Source organism: Rhinoderma darwinii, chromosome 1 (genome assembly GCF_050947455.1).
Source record: "Rhinoderma darwinii isolate aRhiDar2 chromosome 1, aRhiDar2.hap1, whole genome shotgun sequence".
In the NCBI taxonomy this organism is placed as follows: Eukaryota; Metazoa; Chordata; class Amphibia; order Anura; family Rhinodermatidae; genus Rhinoderma; species Rhinoderma darwinii.
In genome coordinates this window covers 450358219-450378111 of record NC_134687.1, presented here as the reverse complement: position 1 = coordinate 450378111, position 19893 = coordinate 450358219, and the positions used below count along the sequence as shown (strand labels likewise).

General features: G+C 43.7%; 1 protein-coding gene across 1 annotated transcript; it reads left to right on the top strand.

The window, feature by feature from the left end:
- Positions 1-7415: 7415 nt before the first annotated feature.
- LOC142657061 (macrophage migration inhibitory factor-like) lies at positions 7416-19229 on the top strand. The gene is made up of 3 exons (XM_075832113.1): positions 7416-7650; positions 12601-12773; positions 19049-19229. The coding sequence occupies exons 1-3, from the start codon at positions 7543-7545 to the stop codon at positions 19113-19115; spliced, it is 348 nt and encodes a 115-aa protein (XP_075688228.1). The 5' UTR covers positions 7416-7542; the 3' UTR covers positions 19116-19229.
- The last annotated feature ends 664 nt before the right edge of the window (positions 19230-19893 follow it).

Sequence of the window (19893 nt, the reverse complement as noted above, 5' to 3'; positions counted from 1 at the left end):
TATTTTTGCGGCCGCAATTCATTTCAATGGGCCCATGCACACTACCGTGTGTTTCCACGGTCCGTGCATGGCCCAGGAGCCTGGACCGCAAAAAAGAACGAACATTATTACAGTCGTGTTTTGCGGTCCAGGCTCATAGAAATTAATGCACGCGGCCATGTGCACGGCCCGCGATTTGCGGGCGGCCCGCGGGTGACACCGTCCAACCTAAAAATCACGGCCGTGCACATGGCTACAGTCGTGTGCATGAGGTCTAAGAAAAGATGAGTGCTGAATAGACAAAAGTAGTCCATTAAAATGTAGTTCTTTATTCAATATGTATTAAAATATAAAATAAAAATTAGTTACACAATGACAGAAAACAAGGCCATCATACAGTAATTAATGTACAATTCAAGCTAAAACGTTGAATACATGACACCCCCAATAAAGATTAAGCATAAAATTTCCATACTGTAAAAGGCAAAATGTTTAGTCTAAAAGAATTCATCCCCAGATTTGGTCTTGGGTCTGAATTTATAAAGGTGTCTGGTCTTAAATCTAAATTAATGTAGGGGTCTGGTCTAGGGTCTGAATTTATTTTGGGATCTGGTCTGAAGTCTGAATTAATTTTGGGATCTGGTCTGGGGTCTGATTTAACTTTGCTAGAGGCTGGTGAAGGCTTCATAAGCGAGAGGCCAAATATGTCTTGGCAGTAAACAGCAGTGGTCAGGATAAGTCGTCATAACGGTCTGGGCTGGATGGAGAAAAGCAAAATCGTCTATAATTAGTTAAGACGTCACCTATGAGTCACTGGATTTAACCCCTTTGTGCAAATGGACATACCAGTATGTTCTAATTGCGGTCATTTGACTGCAATAGGATATAATGGCATGCCCAGTGGATAGTCATATACATGTAATATACAACCGACATCCCGCTACTCCATCTGTTAACCCATCAACGGGCTGCGGATGGATTGCCATGGTAGCTGGAGGGCCTACCAAAGGCCCACAGGCCTGCAATGTTTATAAGCCTATATATGCAAAGGCATGGGCTAATGGATTGCCTGTCAATTTAGTACTAACAGGGAATAATGCTTTGGTTTACTGATTATATGGCTGTCAGAATGCAGAGAGGAAAAATTGGAAAAGGTCAAAGAATTGGATGACTTAGATACTGCATTATCTGCTCCCAATTTTGCAGCATTAAAGGGCAATTCCACATGTAATAGCTCTTTAAGGGTCAATGCACATGATGCGTATTATGTGCGTGCGGCAAAACCGCAGCGTAATACAGTACCGGCCAGGGGCGTACCTAAAGGCTCATGGGGCGTAGCTAAAGGCTCATGGCCGAGTGCAAGAATTCAGCTTGGGCCCCCTACCCCTCCTCAACACCACCATCACCAGACCCCTGCGCGCGCCTATGCCCAACAGCCTCCATAGTATAATGCCCCCACACAGTATAATGTTCCCATAGCTGCCCCCACACAGTATAATGCCCCATAACTGCCCCATACAGTATAATGCCCCACATAGCTGCCCCCATACAGTATAGTGCGCCCCATATCAGCTCCCCATACAGTATAACACCCCTCCATATCAGCCCCCATACAGTATAATGCCCCCATATCAGCTCCCCATACAATATAATGCCCCCCATATGAGCTCCCCATACAGTATAATGTCCCCATACAGTATAATGCCGCCCATATGAGCTCCCCATACAGTATAATGCCCCCATATCAGCCCCCCATACAGTATAATGCCCCCATATCAGCTCCCCGTTCTGTATAATGCCCTCCATAGCTGCCCCACAGTATAAGACCCCCCCAAAACTGCCCAATACACCGTATAATGCCCCCCATATAAGCTCCCCATACAGTATAATGCCCCTCAATATCAGCTCCCCATACAGTATAATGCCCCCATATCAGCTCCCCATACATTATAATGTCCCTCCATATCAGCTCCCCATGCAGTATAATGCCCCCCCCACCGATCTTATCAGCCCCCAATTCAGTATAATGCCCCTCACCATATAAGCCCCCCATTCAGTATAATGCCCCCCCCCCCCGCCATATCAGCCCCCCATACAGTATAATGCCCCATATGTGTATAATAGAAAAATAACATAATTACTTACCTATCCCCGTTCCCACGCCGGGTGAAGGATCCTTCGCCTCCTCCGGTGTGTGATGTGAGTGACTCGGCGCAGACAGGCGCGATGATGCCGCTACATCCCGCCAGCCTGCGTCGAGCCGCTCAGGGCACAGTAAATGCTGCAGCAAGGAGTCAGCCGTCAGCTCCTTGCTCCAGCATTGAATGGAACCAAGACCTCGGTGAGTGACTCGCGACCCCCCGGAGGTCTTCACACGACCCCCCCGGGGGACGCAACTCACAGTTTGTAATGTATTGTGTTGTATTATACAGTTTCCGGGGGAGAGAGGAGGGGGGGGCTGTAATTTAACAGCTCCACCGCAAACACAGACAGCACACTACAACACAATACATTACAAGACAACACAATACATTACAACAACACATTACATTACAATACAGACTCTGCAGCTCACCTGGAGTCCTCCGCACCGGCTCTTCCACTGCACTGGCTGGAAAACGTGTCACGTGACGTCACGGTCACATGGAAATACTAAGTGTACCATGTGACCGGAACTAGGAAGTGCCGGCTTCACGGCGCATAAAATTTATTTAACCAGCATTCTGTATGGCAACGGGGGCCCCCCAGGCTTAGGGGCCCGGTCGCAGCTGCTACCGCTGCGACCCCTATAGCTACGCCACTGGTACCGGCATAGGCAATGAGATTCCAGGGAATCTCATGTACACGCTGCAGTATTTACCCACACGTACATTGACCCGCAGTGCGTATTTTTGGAAACGCAGCATGTCAATTTATCTCGAGATTCCGCTTTCAAATTCTATCTCCCTAGTTCTGGAGAAATACGCAGTAAAACCTGAAGCATGAAAACGCTGCGATTTCTGAAGCAAAACCGCACCGAAAAACGCATAAAAAAACGCATCTTCGGTTGCAATTTCTCCTGCGAATTTCTTGCAGTTTCCTGCGATTTTTGTTGCGTATTTTCCGCAGCAAAATTTGCAACGTGTGCATGTAGCCTTAAGATGTTATCGTACGAAGACTCGTACCCCTAAAACACAAGACGTTCACACTGTACCCCTACCTAAGGTCAATAGTGGCTAAAACGCCATTGAAATATAGATTTATTTGGAAATCTTTTTTCCTTTTCCTTTTTAGGTCACCTATACCTCTTCTCCGTTGGTGGCTAGTGGGCAGGCAGCAATAAGATATCACGTCATGCTACGTCCGTGCTCTCTCCCAGTACTTCCTAGCAGCGCAAAGACAGAGAAGAGAGAAACATAAGAACAGCCCATGTGTGTCTACCGCTTAATGGCGGAGAAGGAGGTCATAGATAGCGTCATGAAAAGGTATCAGATGTCCATTACAGCTAACACCTCATTGGCGCATTTAAAGATGACTTTGATTACGCCCGTTTAACCGCTTATATGCCACTGTCAATAGCGACTGCAGCATTTAATTTGTTAGAAAGTGGGGGCGCCCCCTCCGGCAGCCCATCGCCCACCCGTGACCTGATCACAGGTTGCTGATGGTTGTCATGGCAGCCTAGGGATCTAATGAAGGCTCCCAGGTCTGCCATCGTTGTGCTCCTATTAAGCTCTACCAGAGACAGGGGTTAATAGGAGCCTGTCAAAATCACGATATTCTGCAATACATTAGTATTTCAGTTTATAGTGCAAGCGTTGGTTTAACCCCCTGACCAGCCTATTTTAAACCTTGATGACCAAGCTATTTTTTACGTTTTTCCATCGTCGCATTCCAAGAGCTACAACTTTTTTATTTTTGAATCGACATAGCTGTATAAGGTCTTGTTTTTTGCGGGACAAGGTGTATTTTTTAATAGCATAACATATAATTTATTGATTAACTTTTATTAACTTTTTTGGGGGCGTAATAGAAAAAACCCAGCAATTTCTGCACTTTTTTTTTTTGCATCTTTAATTTACGCTGTTTACCATATGGTGTAAATAACATACTAACTTTATTCAGCGGGTCGTTACGATTGCAAATTTATATAGTTTTCTTATGTTTTACAACTTTTACACTTTAACTTCTTATGTTTTTTGTGTCTCCATATTTGAAGAGCCATAACTTTTTTATTTTTCCGCCGATGCAACTGTATGAGGGATCTTTTTTGCGGGACGACTTGAAGTTTAGACCAATTTGGAGTACATGCGACTTTTTGATCACATTTTATCACATTTTTTTTTAAGGCAGGATGAACAGAAAAGAGCAATTCTGGCATTGTTTTTAATTTTATTTTTTACACCGCTCGCCGAGCGGGAAAAATAATATAATAGCTTTATAGTTGGGGTCGTAGCGGACGCGTAACTTTTTTTCATTATAAAGCATTTTGTAAGGGGAAAAAGTGTGTTTTTATATTTTTTCACTTATTTATTTATTAATAACTTTATTACACTTTTTTTTTTACTTTTTTACTAGTCCCATTAGGGGATTTCACTATGCGATCGCTTTTATAATACACTGCAATACTTCTGTATTGCAGTGTATTACTGCCCGTCCGTTTACATCTGCTAGGTCATGCTTGAGTAGTCATGCCCCTACAGCGATGCTACCTCCGAATAGCTGAGAACAGGGAGTTTTAACTGCTCCCGGCCCCGCAGATTTATTCTGATGCAGCGCCGTGAAAAGGCGTATGCATCAGAATAAAGCCCGTTAGTGCCCGCCGTGAAAAGGCATAGTGGCGGTCAGGGGCGGCTCCAGGTTTATGTGGGCCCTTGGGCGACACAGACTTAGTAGGCCCCTTTGCGTTGGAACTCACGGTGGCGGTAAAATGGCAGAAAACGTCACTTTGTGCCCCCATATAGATGTCAGGCCCTGTTTATGCCCCCATATAGAAGTTAGGCCCCCAGTTTGTAACCCCAAAAATTTAGTGCCCTCTATGCCACACAGTCCCCACCTCCCAGGTAGTGCCACACAGCCCCCACCTCCCAGGTAGTGCCACACAGCCCCCACCTCCCAGGTAGTGCCACACAGTCCCCACCTCCCAGGTAGTGTCACACAGCCCCACCTCCCAGGTATAGTAACACAGCCCCCCACCTCCCAGGTAGCACCACACAGCCCCCTCCCAGGTAGCGCCGCACAGCCCTCCTCCCAGGTAACGCCGCACAGCCCCCTCCTCCCAGGTAACGCCACACAGCTTCCCTCCTCCCAGGTAGTGTCACACAGCCACCCTCCCTGGTAGTGCCACACAGCCACCCTCCCTGGTAGTGCCACACAGCCACCCTCCCTGATAATACCACACAGCCACCCTCCCTGTAGGTAGCGCCTTTGGGGTTCCCTCTAGTAGTGGAATCCCCTGCCAGAGCATTGCCGATGCTCTGGCTGGGTATTCCCCTTCAGGAGAAATCCCTGACATCACTGTCCATATATGGACAGTGTTGTCAGAGACAACCGCATAGCCATAGTCCCGGGCAGAGCACTGGGACTCCTGCTCTGTGCCTGACATAACTGTCTATATATGGATAGTGATGTCTGAAGCAGAGCTGAAGTCCCAGGCAGAGTGCTAATAAAGGCTCTGCTCCGGTACTCCAGCTCTGAGTAAAGCCCCTGACATCACTGTCCATATACGGCTAGTGATGACAGGGGAAACCCCGGAGCCAAAGTCCCGGTCAGAGCGCTACTAGCACTCTGCCTGGGACACTGCTCTGCGCCTGACAACACTGTCAATATATGGACAGTGATGTCAGGGGCTTCCCCAGAGACAGCGTCTCGGAGCAGAGCCGCTTCTAGCGCTCTGCCTGGGACTCCTTATCTCCTCCTGACATCACTGTCCATATATGTACAGTGATGTCAGGGGCTTCCCCAGAGACGAAGTCCCGATGTAGAGCCGCTTGTAGCGCTCTGCCTGTGACTCCTTCTCTCCCTCTGACATCACTGTCCATATTTAGTCAGTGATGTCAGGGGCTTCCCCAGACACGGAGTCCCGGAACAGAGCCAATAGCTTCTCTCCTCCTGACATCACTGTCCATATATGGACAGTGATATCAGGGGCTTCCCCAGAGACGGAGTCCCACTGCAGAGCCACTTGTAGCGCTCTGCCTGGGACTCCTTCTCTCCCTCTGACATCACTGTCCATATATGGACAGTGATGCCGTGACGACGGCAGCGACAGCACCCTGCAGCCGAGTGAGCCCCCCCAAGGGCAGTGGGCCACCGGCACTTGCCTGGGTTTGCCGGGTGCTGACGCCGGCCCTGGTAGCGGTCACTATCGGGTTAAGTCCCCTAAAGTAATGTTAAAAAAATAAATTAATAAACATAACTGATAAAAGTCCGAACTATTCTAATAAAATATTATTTAACCTGCACGGTGAACGCTGTCAAAATAAACAAAACCGCTAGAATTACTGATTTTTGGTCACCTTAGCTCCCAAAAACATTAATTAAAAAGTGATGACAAAGTCACATGTACCCAAAAATGGTGCTAATAAAAACTACAGCTTTCCCCGCAAAAAAATAAGCCCTCATACCGCTCAATCAACTAAAATATCAAAAAAGTTATGAGTTTGGGAATATGGCGACACAAAACTATTTATTTTTTTTTCAACAAATACATTGTGAAACTGGTAAAACATTAAAAAAAAACTATATAAATGTGATATCTGCTTTATTACATCGACCCGTAGAATAAAGTTAACTATCATTTTTACAACACGATGAAGGTCGTAAAAACGAAATCCAAAAAACAACAATGGCGAAATCTATTTTTTTTTTTGCCCATTTCACGCCACAAAGATTTTATTTCAGTTTCCCAGTACATTATATGGTATATTAAATGGTGTCGTAAAAAAAAATACAACTCTTTCCGTGAAAAAACAAGCCCTCATACGGCCATATAGGCGGAAAAATAAAAAGTTATGGCTTTTGGAAGGTGGGGAAGAAAAAACGAATATGAAAAAACTAAAATTGGCTGCGGCGGGAAGGGGTTAAGCAATTCCCTTTATACCTAGTTCTTTCATTCATCGACCCCGTATAACCTGGTTTATAACGTTGATATTTTAGAGCATTCTCCTACATTATTTTTATGCTTCCTATATATTGTACGTGCTTTGCGTCCTCTTCCTGGAGAGTCCTGAGGTGATGATAACAGGATGCTGAATGGGGGAGGGGCTGTCGCATGTGCCAGTGTAACGCTAGCTGTAGACACTGATATACAGTGATTCAGTAACGCATGACTACCGTACATAACCAGACGATACAGCGGTTTTTCAAAAATGTATTCACATAGGGCTTTAATACCGTGAAGGAAAAACTCGGGCCTACTATATAGGAACAACCGGAGCTGCAATACCAGCTTTGTTCAGCAGGGGGAGGAGCAGCGTTGGATTGGTTGACTCCTCTGTAGGGCAGCGTTTACGAGCACGCGTGTTCTGTATCGGCCTGCCATAGCTTCATCATACACGCCGCTGTTGTCTACACGGAGAAGTCATGCCCACCTTTGAGCTATTTACCAACGTGGCCCGGGATGCCATTCCTGATAACCTCCTGTGCAGCCTGACTGAGCAACTCTCCAAGGCGACTGGCAAGCCGGCTGAGGTGCGCGGCAAATCCTGGTGGGGGAAGTATGGGGAGGGTGGTGGTACCCTATGGAGGAAAGGCAGGTGCTTATCAGAAGTGGCAGGCCGCCCCTGCATTTAGAGGGACAGAGCAGACCGTACCAGCGGCTGGCATTCCTGCCATGTTGCTTGTAGTAAACCTCTTTCCCCTGTAAAGGAAATCCATGTGGATATTTCATTTAGTTTATTAGTTATTCCTGGAATGTAAATGGTTAACCTCAAGGCTGTGTTCACACGTTGTGGCTAAAACCATGCCAACGTGCAAGTCCGCGCAGCCAAATGCAATGTCGCGCAGTTTGGCAGCTAATACACATATCATCGCATGGCCATTAACCCTTCCAGGACCAGACTCATTTTTGTATTTATCCTATTGTCCTTTTCCTCCCGTCTTCAAACAGTCATTTTATTATTTTTTGTTGTTGACACTGAGCCATTTGAGGACTTCATTTTTACGGTACATATTGTATGTTCTAATGGCACTATTTATTTAATATTATGTGAGATGTATTTGGAAGCTGGAAAAAAAATTCAGAATGGGGTGAAATTGGAAAAAAAAAACAGCAGTTCTGCCATTTTTTTCTTCGGGGTTTCATTTTTACAGTGTTCACTATACGGTGAAAGTGAAACATTACCTTTTATTCTGAGGGTCCGTACGGTCACGGCGATACCAAATTGATACAGTTTTTTTGTTATGTTTAGTACCTTAAAAAAAAAGTAAAAGTTTGGAAAAAAAACGAAAAATGTTTGCGTCGCCATATTGTGACCACTGTGTTTTGTTTTGTATTTTTAATCCCATTAAGGGATAACTTTTACTATAACTTTATATTTTACTTGTGATGTATTCGTATACTCCCGTATGCTAATATATTATACTGTGTCACTATGACACGGGCTGCTGTTAGGGCAGCACATAGTGTGCCCTAACAGCAGGCAAACTGAACAGACAGCCCTGGGGTCCTTTGTAGATCACCGCAGAGGGATTCCCCGGTGTTTGATCACGTCACCTGGTTTCCGATGATGATCAAAGCGGGGAGTTCCCTTTGATCTGGTCACAGACCATGGCGATCAAAGGGTTAAACAGCTGGGTTTCGAATATTTTCCGACCCCCCCAGCTGTATTCAGCAGGCTGCTCTAAGATCAGGAGCTGTGAGTTACATCAGCCTCTTCTACAGCAACGCCAAAAGACTTAAGGACATGCACCGCAAAAGACGGTGGTCGTTAAGGTGTTAAACACCAAACTGCTTTTAACTGCGCTCGATTTGAAAACCGCAAAGACTTGCACGTTGGCATGGTTTTGGCCGTAACGTGTAGGCTGGAGGCGGTGTCTATTCACTCTCAAGACACTTCGGTAAAGTTAATGTGTGAGTAAGTGACAGCACAGCATGATCTAGCGAGACCACACTGTGCTGTGAGTACAGCTGATCATGACTGGAGAGAAGTGTATGACACTGATTGGTCAGCGTCATACACTCCTCTGTACAACGCCCAGTTGGTAAAAAGTAAAAACACGCCCAGTTGTCTATTAAGAAACGAATTAGCATAAATCTAAAATTGTTCATAACTTGCTCAAAAATGATCGTTTTTCAAAATAAAAACCACTGCTGTTATCTACATTACAGCGCCGATCAGATTATGTAGGAGATAGGGCATTTATACTCTGGTGACAGAGCCTCTTTAAACTAAAAAATCTGGACTGCAGATTGATACATTTAGGCCGGATTCACACGAGCTTTTTGCGCACACAAAAAATTCGGCGTTTTGCCTGCGCAAAAGGCACTTAACAGCTCCATGTGGCCTCAGCATATGGTGCGCGGCTGTGTGATTTTCGCGCAGCCGCCATCATTATGACACTCCGTTTGGATGTTTGTAAACAGAAAAGCACGTGCAAGTTTTCATTCATCCTTTTCACAGCTGTTGCGCAAATCACGCTGGTCGCATGGAAGTGCTTCCGTGTGGCATGCGTTGTTTTCACGCACCCATTGACTTCAATGGGTGCGTGATGCGCGAAAAACGCTCAAAGTACGGACATGTCGTGACTTTTACGCAGCGGACCAACGCTGCGTAAAAATCACGCACATGGCTGCACGGCCCCATAGACTAATATAGGTCCGTGCGAAAATCACGCGCTTTGCACGGACGTATATCCCGTTCGTCTGAGTAAGCCCTTAGGATACAAATTACGGTTGTGTGTATGAGGCCTTAGGCTATATTCACACGATAGTGAAAAAAAATGTCCATTAAAAACTGATCAACTGTCAGTTTTTCATGGCCATTTTGCATCAGTGTGTCTCCAGTCCGTTTGTCTGTTTCTAATGGCCGTTTGACATCCATTTTGCATCAGTTTCTCATTGCCTCCCCTGTATGTGCCGCCACGCAGCCCCCCCTGTATGTGCCGCCACGCAACCCCCCCCTGTATGTGCCGCCACGCAACCCCCCCCTGTATGTGCCGCCACGCAGCCCCCCCTGTATGTGCCGCCACGCAGCCCCGATGTATATGATGCCACACAAGCCATGAATGCCCTACATACTCACCGATGCAGCACTGTCTTCTTCAGGTAAGGTCCCTCGTCTTCACGGGATCTGCGGCGATGCGATGACACATACTCACCGATGCAACGCTGTCTTCTGGTCTGGTCTCTAGTTTCACGGGATCTGTCGAGCTTCCGTGATGGTGTCTGTCGTATTACCGGCTGAACTAGTGCAGCATGCTGTGCTATTTGTTCCGCCATTTTTCACCTAAACTGCTTTGGAGGCCCCTAACGGAGCCTCTGATGCAGATGTGAGCAGAGCCTTAGATTATTGGCAGATGCTGTTGATGTCCTCCGGATCTGCTGACAATGTGTATGAGGGTGGCTGTTTGCTGGTGGGCGAAATAAGGTTAGGTGTGTTGGATTTTCACATGCCTTAAGGTCCTATCAGGGTATGTTCACATGCAGAGTCAAAAGCGTCTCAAAATACGGAGCTGTTTTCAAGGGAAAATAGCTCCTGATTTTCAGCCATTTTTTGAGCAACTCGCGTATTTTGTGGCGTTTTCGCTGCGTTTTTTACGGCCGTGTTTATAGCTGTTATCAATAGTCTATGAGAAAACGGCTCCAAAAATGTCCCAAGAAGTGTCCTGCACTTTTGACGAGCCGTCATTTTACACGCTGTATTTTGACAGCGACGCGTAAAATGACATCTCGTCTGCACAGAACATCGTAAGACCCATTGCAGGTAATGGGCAGATGTTTGCCGACGTATTGGAGCCGTCTTTTCAGGCCTAATTCGAGGCGTAAAACGCCTTCATTATGCCTGAAAATTGGTCGTGTGCACATACCCTTACACCGGCCGATTTTGGCCGGTGCAGCGAGCGTCGATCGAGACAGCTCGTTGATCGGCACTCGTTTGCTCCTGTCGCAAGGATCTATACATGGGGACGAGCGGTCATTACTTCGATTGCTCGTCCCCATACATTATTATTATTTGATGTGGAGATGGAAGATGTGCTGCCGACAATGATAATATTTTACTTTTTTAGAATGATACGATCAGCAGATGATTGTTTGCTTGTTCATCTGCTGATCGCTGCCCTGTTATGGGTAAGGCCACACGGTCCGTTGTTGACGCGGTTTTGTTGCCTTTGAAAACCGCATGCGGTCAACTGCGTGCGTTTTTTTTTGTCTGTAATTCTGCAGTTCTGTTGCGTTTTTAAAGCAAATAATTGATTTTCACCCGTGTTGAAGTTTGTCAGGTGCTTCCTGTATATAGTTCATTAGAATACATTGCAGAACTGTTAGCAAAAACGCAAGCAGTTCAGCAACAACATTGGCAGCGCGGTCATTAACTGCATGCAGTTGGACATTATGAAGATGCGGTCAACCGCACAAAAAACATTGTAATATAATAGCAGCCGTCTGTCCATAACAAAAATGTCGTCACCATTGACTTCTATTGAAAAATGACTTGCTGCGGTTTAAAAACGTAACATAAGCGCACCGTGACCACACCGTGTGGCCTTACCCTTACACTGGGCAATTATCGGCAATGAGCATTCTGTGAGCGCTTGTTTGCCCGATAATTGGCCAGTGTAAAACCCCCTTTATCCTTTTGTTTTATTAGTTTAAAAGTAATACGAGAGATACAAAACAAGTAGGGCTTGTTCATACGTAGATTAATTGCTGCATATTTTCCGGACAGAAAATCTGCAGCAGAATACAGTAGCAGCAAAGTGGGTGAGATTTTTTCGGACCGCAATGTGTCCATTCCTGCAGAATTTCTGCGTTTTTCAGAGGAGATGTCACCGTCTCCCAGCATTGTGAAAACGCAGAAAAATCCGCACAATTTTCTGCAGGAAATAATGCGGTTTTTCCGCAGCGGAAATCCTGCTAGTTTCTGCGGAATTGCTGCAGAAATTTTCTGCAGCAACTCCGTTACGTGTGGACAAACCTTGACTTCATCAAATGGGCAACTTCAAAACCCAAATGTCACGCATACAAAATTTGCCACATTTGTGTTTTTGTTTTGTTTTTTTCTATACGAATTTTTGAATCCGTTTTTTCCCAAAAATATAGAAATCTAATCCAATGTATTATTACAGTGTTGTGCAGGAACAGACGAAATAACTAGAACATAAATTTTTTGCTTAAAAAAAAAAAAAGTTTCCCGAAAGTGTAGATATAAAACTGAGGTGTGAATGGGGCCTTGCAGATGCTGTATAAAATAACACTGTATAATCGTTTAGCCAGGCCAAATGATCATGTGAATGGAGAGACAAGCCCTTCTTGCCTCCCCAACGATCAGCTGTGGTTCCGGCTTCTCAGCTTAAATTGTGTATTCGATGGCGAGTGACCATGTCGGAGCCGAGCTTTACTGTTCACGGTCCGTCCGTGCCTTTTGATTTGTAACCTATTCATTTTCTTTCCACTAAATTGCTGTTCTTTGTTTTTAACAGTACATCGCTGTGCACATCATGCCGGATCAGATGATGAGCTTTGGGGGCACAACAGAACCCTGTGCTCTTTGCAGCCTGAAGAGTATTGGCAAAATTGGGGGTCCACAGAACAGAAATTACACTAATTTGCTGAGTGATACTTTGAGCAAGGAGCTGCATATCTCCCCCAACAGGTATAATTGAAGTCAATAGGAGCTGTATAAATTGATGTAGCGACTATCGTCACACATCTGCAACAACTGAGGCATGAAATATGGGTCGGACCCTGTTAAGTTAGGCTTAAGGAATGTGTTGCTCTGCAAGACCATCAGCAAAAAATGTTTACAGCGGCTTGTATTCTGTCCTAGAAGCTGCAGGCACAAGCTGTCATAATACAGACAGATTTTACACATTAAGCAACTGGGAAATAAAGTGGAGAAACGTCTGGAAATTCAAATATTTGATCTCCAGCTTAAAGGGGTATTCCAGCTTGCAGCATTTTCCACGGAGGCTAGGAGGAGTTTGAATAGAGCGGAGGCTGGGGATGCGCTTTGCTGCACCATTCAAAGTCTATGGGGTTGACGGAAACAGCCAGGCACAGTGGTCGGACCCCACTGATCTTGCATTTATCACCTATCTGGTGGAAGAATGATTCTAATCATATAGGAGTGCATATACACCTGTGGGGACTACGGAGCCAGTGTCACTTGCTCTAGTGTGGCTTCTTCATATATGTCATACTTTTATTGTTTGCCAAATGCCACCTATTTTTTTTCTTTGCTTTTTTTTTGCTTGTTTTTATAGCCTTGTCTCTTAACCCCTTCCCGACATCAGCCGGCACCATCACCGCGGGGTGACAGCTGTATTATACAGCTGGCACCCTTCTGTAACTGCCAGGACCGGAGCTATTCTCCGATCCGGCAGATTAACCCCTCAGATGCTGCGCTCAATAGAGCCCAGCATCTGATAGGTTTTCACCCGACCGGCAACCCAGTGACGCAATCGCTGGGTTGCTGTGGCAATCGGACGCCAGAAAATGGCGTCCGAGTCTGCCTTGTACGGGAGCCGATGAGGACCCGCCTGCGGCGAGTCCTCATAGGCTTGCTGTCAGTGAATAACTGACAGCGCTAATACACTGCACTATGTATGTAGTGCAGTGTATTAGAGTAGCGATCGGGGCATCAGGCCCTCATGTCCCCTAGTGGGACAAGTAAAAAAAAGTTAATAAAAATGTGGTAAAACAATAAAAACACACCCATTTCAAATAAAAATAAAGCTAAACTGACTTTTTTCCCATAGTAAGTCTTTTATTATGGGAAAAACCGTAAAAATAAAAAAAACTATACATAATTGGTATCGCCGCGTCCGTAACGGCCCAAACTACAAAACTATTATGTAATTTATCCCGCACGGTGAACGCGGTAAAAAAAAAACATGAAAAACTGCGCCAGAATCTTTGTTTTTAGGTCACATCTCCTTCCAAAAAATGCTATAAAAACTGATCAAAAAGTCACATTTACTCCAAAATAGTACTAATAAAAACGACAATCCGTCCCGCAAAAAATAATCCCTTACACCGTTTCGTACACGCAAAAATAAAAAAGTTATGGGTCTTAGAATATGGCGACAATAAAAACAAATGATTTTATAAAAAAAGTGATTTTATTGTGCAAAAGCCGCAATACATAAAAAAAAAACTATACATAATTGGTATCGCCGCGTACGTAACGACCCAAACTACAAAACAATTATGTCATTTATCCCGCACGGTGAACGCCGTAAAAAAAAAACATGAAAAACAACGCCAGAATCTTTGTTTTTAGGTCCCATCTCCTTCCAAAAAATGCTATGAAAAGTGATCAAAAAGTCACATTTACTCCAAAATAGTACTAATAAAAACGACAATCCGTTCCGCAAAAAATAATCCCTGACACCGCTTTGTGCACGCAAAAATAATAAAGTTATGGGTCTTAGAATGTCGACACAGAAAACAAATGATTTTATAAAAAAAGTGATTTTATTGTGCAAAAGCTGCAATACATAAAAAAAAACTATCAATTTGGTGTCGCCGTAATCGTATCGACCCGCAGAATAAAGCTAACATGTAATTTAGGGCACACTGGATGCCGATAAAAAAACCAATAAAAAACTATTCCAGAATTGCTTGTTTTTGGTAATTTCCTTTACCAAAAAATGAAATAAAAAGTGATCAAAAAGTCGTATGTGTTCTAAAATGGTACCAATAAAATATACAGCCCGTCTCGCAAAAAACAAGCCCGCACTCCGCTCAATCAACTGAAAAACAAAAAAGTTACGGCCCTAGTAATGCGGTGATGAAGAAACATCTCAATGCGCAGGCCGGAGGGGAACATTCCTTCAGTTTCAGGGCCCTAGTATTTAGGAACTAGGAAAGGGAAATCGCACATCCGCTGGAAGCGAGGGCGCCCGTATTATACCAGCGCAAAACTTTCCCGGTAATATTTCCCAAACTACGAAGGAGAAAAAGTCCCCAAAAGGTGCAGAGCGTTACAAAAGGGGGATAAGAAAGAAAACCGTTTATCAGTGTGACACCGGCCAGTGCATAACGGATCGCTTCACAGCGTAACACACATCTATGGAGAATTGTATTATTTACCCCATTATTATACCCTCTTATTATGCCCTGATGTACTCCGCACAGATTACATATACCCCTGATATACTCCGCACAGATTACATATGCCACCACATTATAAACGGAAATACCAGCAAAACCCCAAACAGAACTATTACCAAGCAAAATCCATGCTCAAAATGGCGGTCTTTCCCTTCTTAGCCCTACAGTGAGCCCAAACAGCAATTTATGGCCACAAGGCATTACCATACCCGGGAGAACCCGCTTAACAATTTATGGGGTAAGATCCTCTAGGGGCACAACATCTTGTGCGGTGAATGGGCAGATCAGTGGAGAAATTGCAATTTTCACTTTGCACAATCCACTGCGTATTCATTTCTGAAAAACACCTGTGGAGTCTAAATTCTCACTACATCCCTTGATAAATGCCTTTACGGGTGTAGTTTCTAAAACAGGGTTACTTTTGTTTGGTACATCAGGGGTTTTGCAAATGCAACATGGTGTCCGCAAACCATTCTAGCAAAATCTACGATAAAGATAAATACTGCTCCTTTTCTTCTGAATGCTCCCATATATGTAAACAGCTGATTATAACCACATATGGGGTGTTACCGTACTCGGAAGAAATTACTTTACAAATGTTGGGGGGCTTTTTCTTCTTTATTCCTTGTAAAAATGAAAAATGTTGCTCTAAAACTACATCTTGTTGGGAAAAAATTATTTTTCATTTTCATGGCTTAATTCTAATTAATTCAGCAAAAACCCTTTGGGATCAAAATTTTCACTATACCCCTAGATGATTCCTCAGGGGGTGCAGTTTCCCAAATGGAGTCACTTTTGGGGTGCTTCCACTGTACTAGTACTACAGGGGCTCAGCAAATATGACATGACACCCAGAAACCATTCCAAAATCCAAATGGTGCTCCTTCCATTCTGAGCCCTACCGTGTGTCCAAACAGATGTTTGTCACAACATGTGGGGTATTGTTTTACTCGGGAGAAGTTGCTTTACAAATGTTGCACTGCTTTTTCTCCTTCAGTCCTTGTGGAAATGAAAAAAAAATACCTAAACCTACATTTTCTTTGAAAAAAATGTAGATTTTCATTTTTACGGCCTACTTCCAATAAGTTCTGTAAAACACCTGTGGGGTCAAACTGCTCACTGTACCCCTAGATAATTTCCTCATGGGGTGTAGTTTCCAAAATGGGGTCACTTGTTGGGGGTTTCCACTGTTTTGTCCCCTCAGGAGCTTTGCAAATGTGACATGGCCTCCGCAAACCATTCCTGCTAAATTTGAGTTCCAAAAGCCAAATGGCGCTCTTTCCCTTCTCAGCCTCACCGTGTGTCCAAACAGCCGTTTATTACCACATGTGGGGTATTGTTTTACTCGGGAGAAATTTCTTTACAAATGTTGCGGTGCTTTTTCTCCTTCAGTCCTTGTGGAAATGAAAAAAAAGTAGCTAAAGCTACATTTTATTTGAAAAAATGTAGATTTTCATTTTCATGACCTAGTTCCAAAAATTTTTGCAAAAAAACTGGCCGGTCAAAATGCTTGCTACACCCCTAGATGCTTGCTACACCCCTAGATAAATTCCTCGAGGGGTGTAGTTTCCCAAATGGGGTCACTTTTGAGGGGTTTCCACTGTTTTAGTTCCACTAGACCTGTTCAAACCTGACATGGTGCCTAAAATATATTCTAATAAAAAGGAGGCCCAAAATCCACCAGGTGCTCCTTTGCTTCTGAGGCCGGTGCTTCAGTCCAGTAGCACACTAGGGCCACATGTGGGATATTTCCTAAAACTGCAGAACCTGGGCAATAAATATTGAGTTGCATTTCTTGGGTAAAACCTTCTGTGGTACAAAAAAAATGGATTAAAAATGAATTTCTGGAAAAAAATAATGAACTTTGTAAATGTCACCTCTACTTTGCCTTAATTCCTGCGCAATGTCTAAAGGGTTAAGAAACTTTCTAAATGCTGTTTTGAATACTTTGAGGGGTGCAGTTTTTAAAATGAGGTGACTTATTGGGGGTTTCTAATATCTAAGGACCTCAAAGCCACTTCACAACTGAGCAGGCCCCTGTAAAAATAGCATTTTGAAATTTTCTTGAAAATGTGAGAAATTGCTGCTAAAGTTCAAAGCCTTGTAACGTCCTAGAAAAATAAAATGATGATCAAAAAACGATACCAATCTAAAGTAGACATATGGGGGATGTTAGTTAGCAACATTTTTGTGTGGTATAACTGCCTGTCTTACAAGCAGATACATTTAAATTGAGAAAAATGCAAATTTTTGCAATTTTTCGCTAAAATTTGGTGTTTTTCACAATTAAATACTGAATGTATCGGGCAAATTTTGCCAGTAACATAAAGTCCAATGTGTCACGAGAAAACAATCTCAGAATCGCTTGGATAGGTAAAAGCATTCCGGAGTTATTACCACATAAAGTGAAACATGTCAGATTTGAAAAATGAGGCTCTGTCAGGAAGGTCAAAAGCGGCCAAAGAGGGAAGGGGTTAATATTCTTAAGCCACTGATCTCCTTGACTTGGAAATGGCTGTTAAGTCACCCATGTATATTAGATCGAAGTTGGTGGATCATGTTTTCTTTGTTTGAATCTGTCAAATGTATAAGGGTGGCAGAGGTTTCTGGGCAACCATCCTAGAGGATTGAGCTGTAGAGGAAGTTTCAATTCTTATCACAGAAAAAGTGTGTTTAGCAACCGGTAAGATTAAATAAAGCACTATCTTTACTGGATCCCACAACAGAGCCATTTAAAATAAATCGCTGACCTGTTTCAAGCTGCAGAAGGAATGACTAGGAGCCCTTCTGTGGCTTGAGAAACGTCCGCGATTCACTTTATATGCTCGTTTGTTGCGGGATCCAGTAAAGTTGCTGATTTATTTCTACGGAGTGGACACACTTTTGCTGTGGGTTGAGTAGCACTGGATTTATCTAGTAGCCTCTCACCATTCCTCCTCCATTGGAATGAATTCACCCATATCCATAGAGCAGCAGACCTCTGCATCAACTGATGGCTTGACAAGGACACCAAGAGGAATTTGTATGCAGTAGAATTTCTAGATTTAGAATTTTTGTCTGTGCAGAGCAAGCGTACTACAAATTCTTCTGTCTGCAAGAATCCTGTATTGCAGAAATACAACTGGAGGAAGTTTATCTGCATTCATGGCCTATGTAGAAAAAAATATATATATTACACTGGGTCTTATTAATAATGACTAGTGCAACTAACCAGCTCCAAGCTTTCATTATTCTAGCAGAGACTGAAAGTACGCACCTTCTGATGTATAATGGCATACAGTAGCATCTGTCACTCATTCACTATAATGGTATCCGTTTAATGTACGTGTCATGGACGCTCCTGACACTGTTCACGACGTATGCCTTAAACAGATACCATTGTAGACTAAGTGACGGACGCATCTGTTCCTTTAACGGATACATCAGGAAACTTTAGTGACGTAACTGTTATATATATATATATATATATATATATATATATATATATATATATAACAGTTACGTCATAACCGTTATCACTTGAGCTTCCTTCGACTACGCTATTCTATCCAGCCAAAACACTGTATACCCGACGTAAACTGCCTGACGGACACTCTTTGGCCTCCATCGGTAAGTTTAGCTTATTGACATATATGCACTGGGAGCTTTCCCGATGCATACGTCCAACATACAGGGAGAACACAGTGTGAACATAGCCTTATTTATAGTATTAAATGGTTTAGCCAAATCTCCATAGTTAGTCTATGGATGGACATAGTGGTGGCTGTTTTTCATTCTGCGTATCTGGAGCTAACAGTCTCTTTTTATTTACAGGGTTTATTTCAATTTTGTGGACTTAAATCCAAGCAATGTGGGTTGGAACAAATCTACCTTCGCTTAAACATGCCTCAGTCCTCAATGGCCAGCAGATGAAATGACAACCACAGCAGTATAATAAGTATTTTGCCTGCATTATAAATTTCATGGTAAATAAAAAAAGATGTAAGTTACAACATTTTTGTGTCAGTCTTTATTACCTGCTGTTTCATGTGTGATTGGGCGTTTGTTATTGTGTTCTGGTTATCCTGCGGCCGAAATCCTCAGTGCAAAACCATGGCAATTTGAGGTAGAATGTGCACTATTTTGTGAAGCTGTAATTATCCACACGGCCGACTACGCTATTGCTTCCGGGAAAACGACGGGTTCGGTGCACAACAGAGACAAACGGAAACCATGGGCACCGGATCCGTCAACATTGAAAGCAATGCTGATTGAAACGGAAACCTCTGGTGTCTGTTTAGGGCCCCGTTCTGACAGAAAAGCTCAGATGGAACGTCCGTACGGGACCCCAACGCAGATGTGAACAAAGCCTAACTTACACAAAATAGTGATGTGTGAGAAAAATTTCAAGTACTTGCAATGGGTGTCCGACTCTGGGACTTATAGGACTTGAAGTCTCAGACTTATTATATAACCACTGTGCTTGCATTCATTCCAGCGACATCCTGGTCGGTGTAGGTGGGGAAGACGTACAAACGTATAATATAGGTATTGTATAGTCTTCAGAGAGAGAGATATATATATATATATATATATATATATATATATATATATACACTAGTCCTCAATGAATTAGAATATAATCAAAAAGTAAATTTATTGATCATCAACATTAAAAG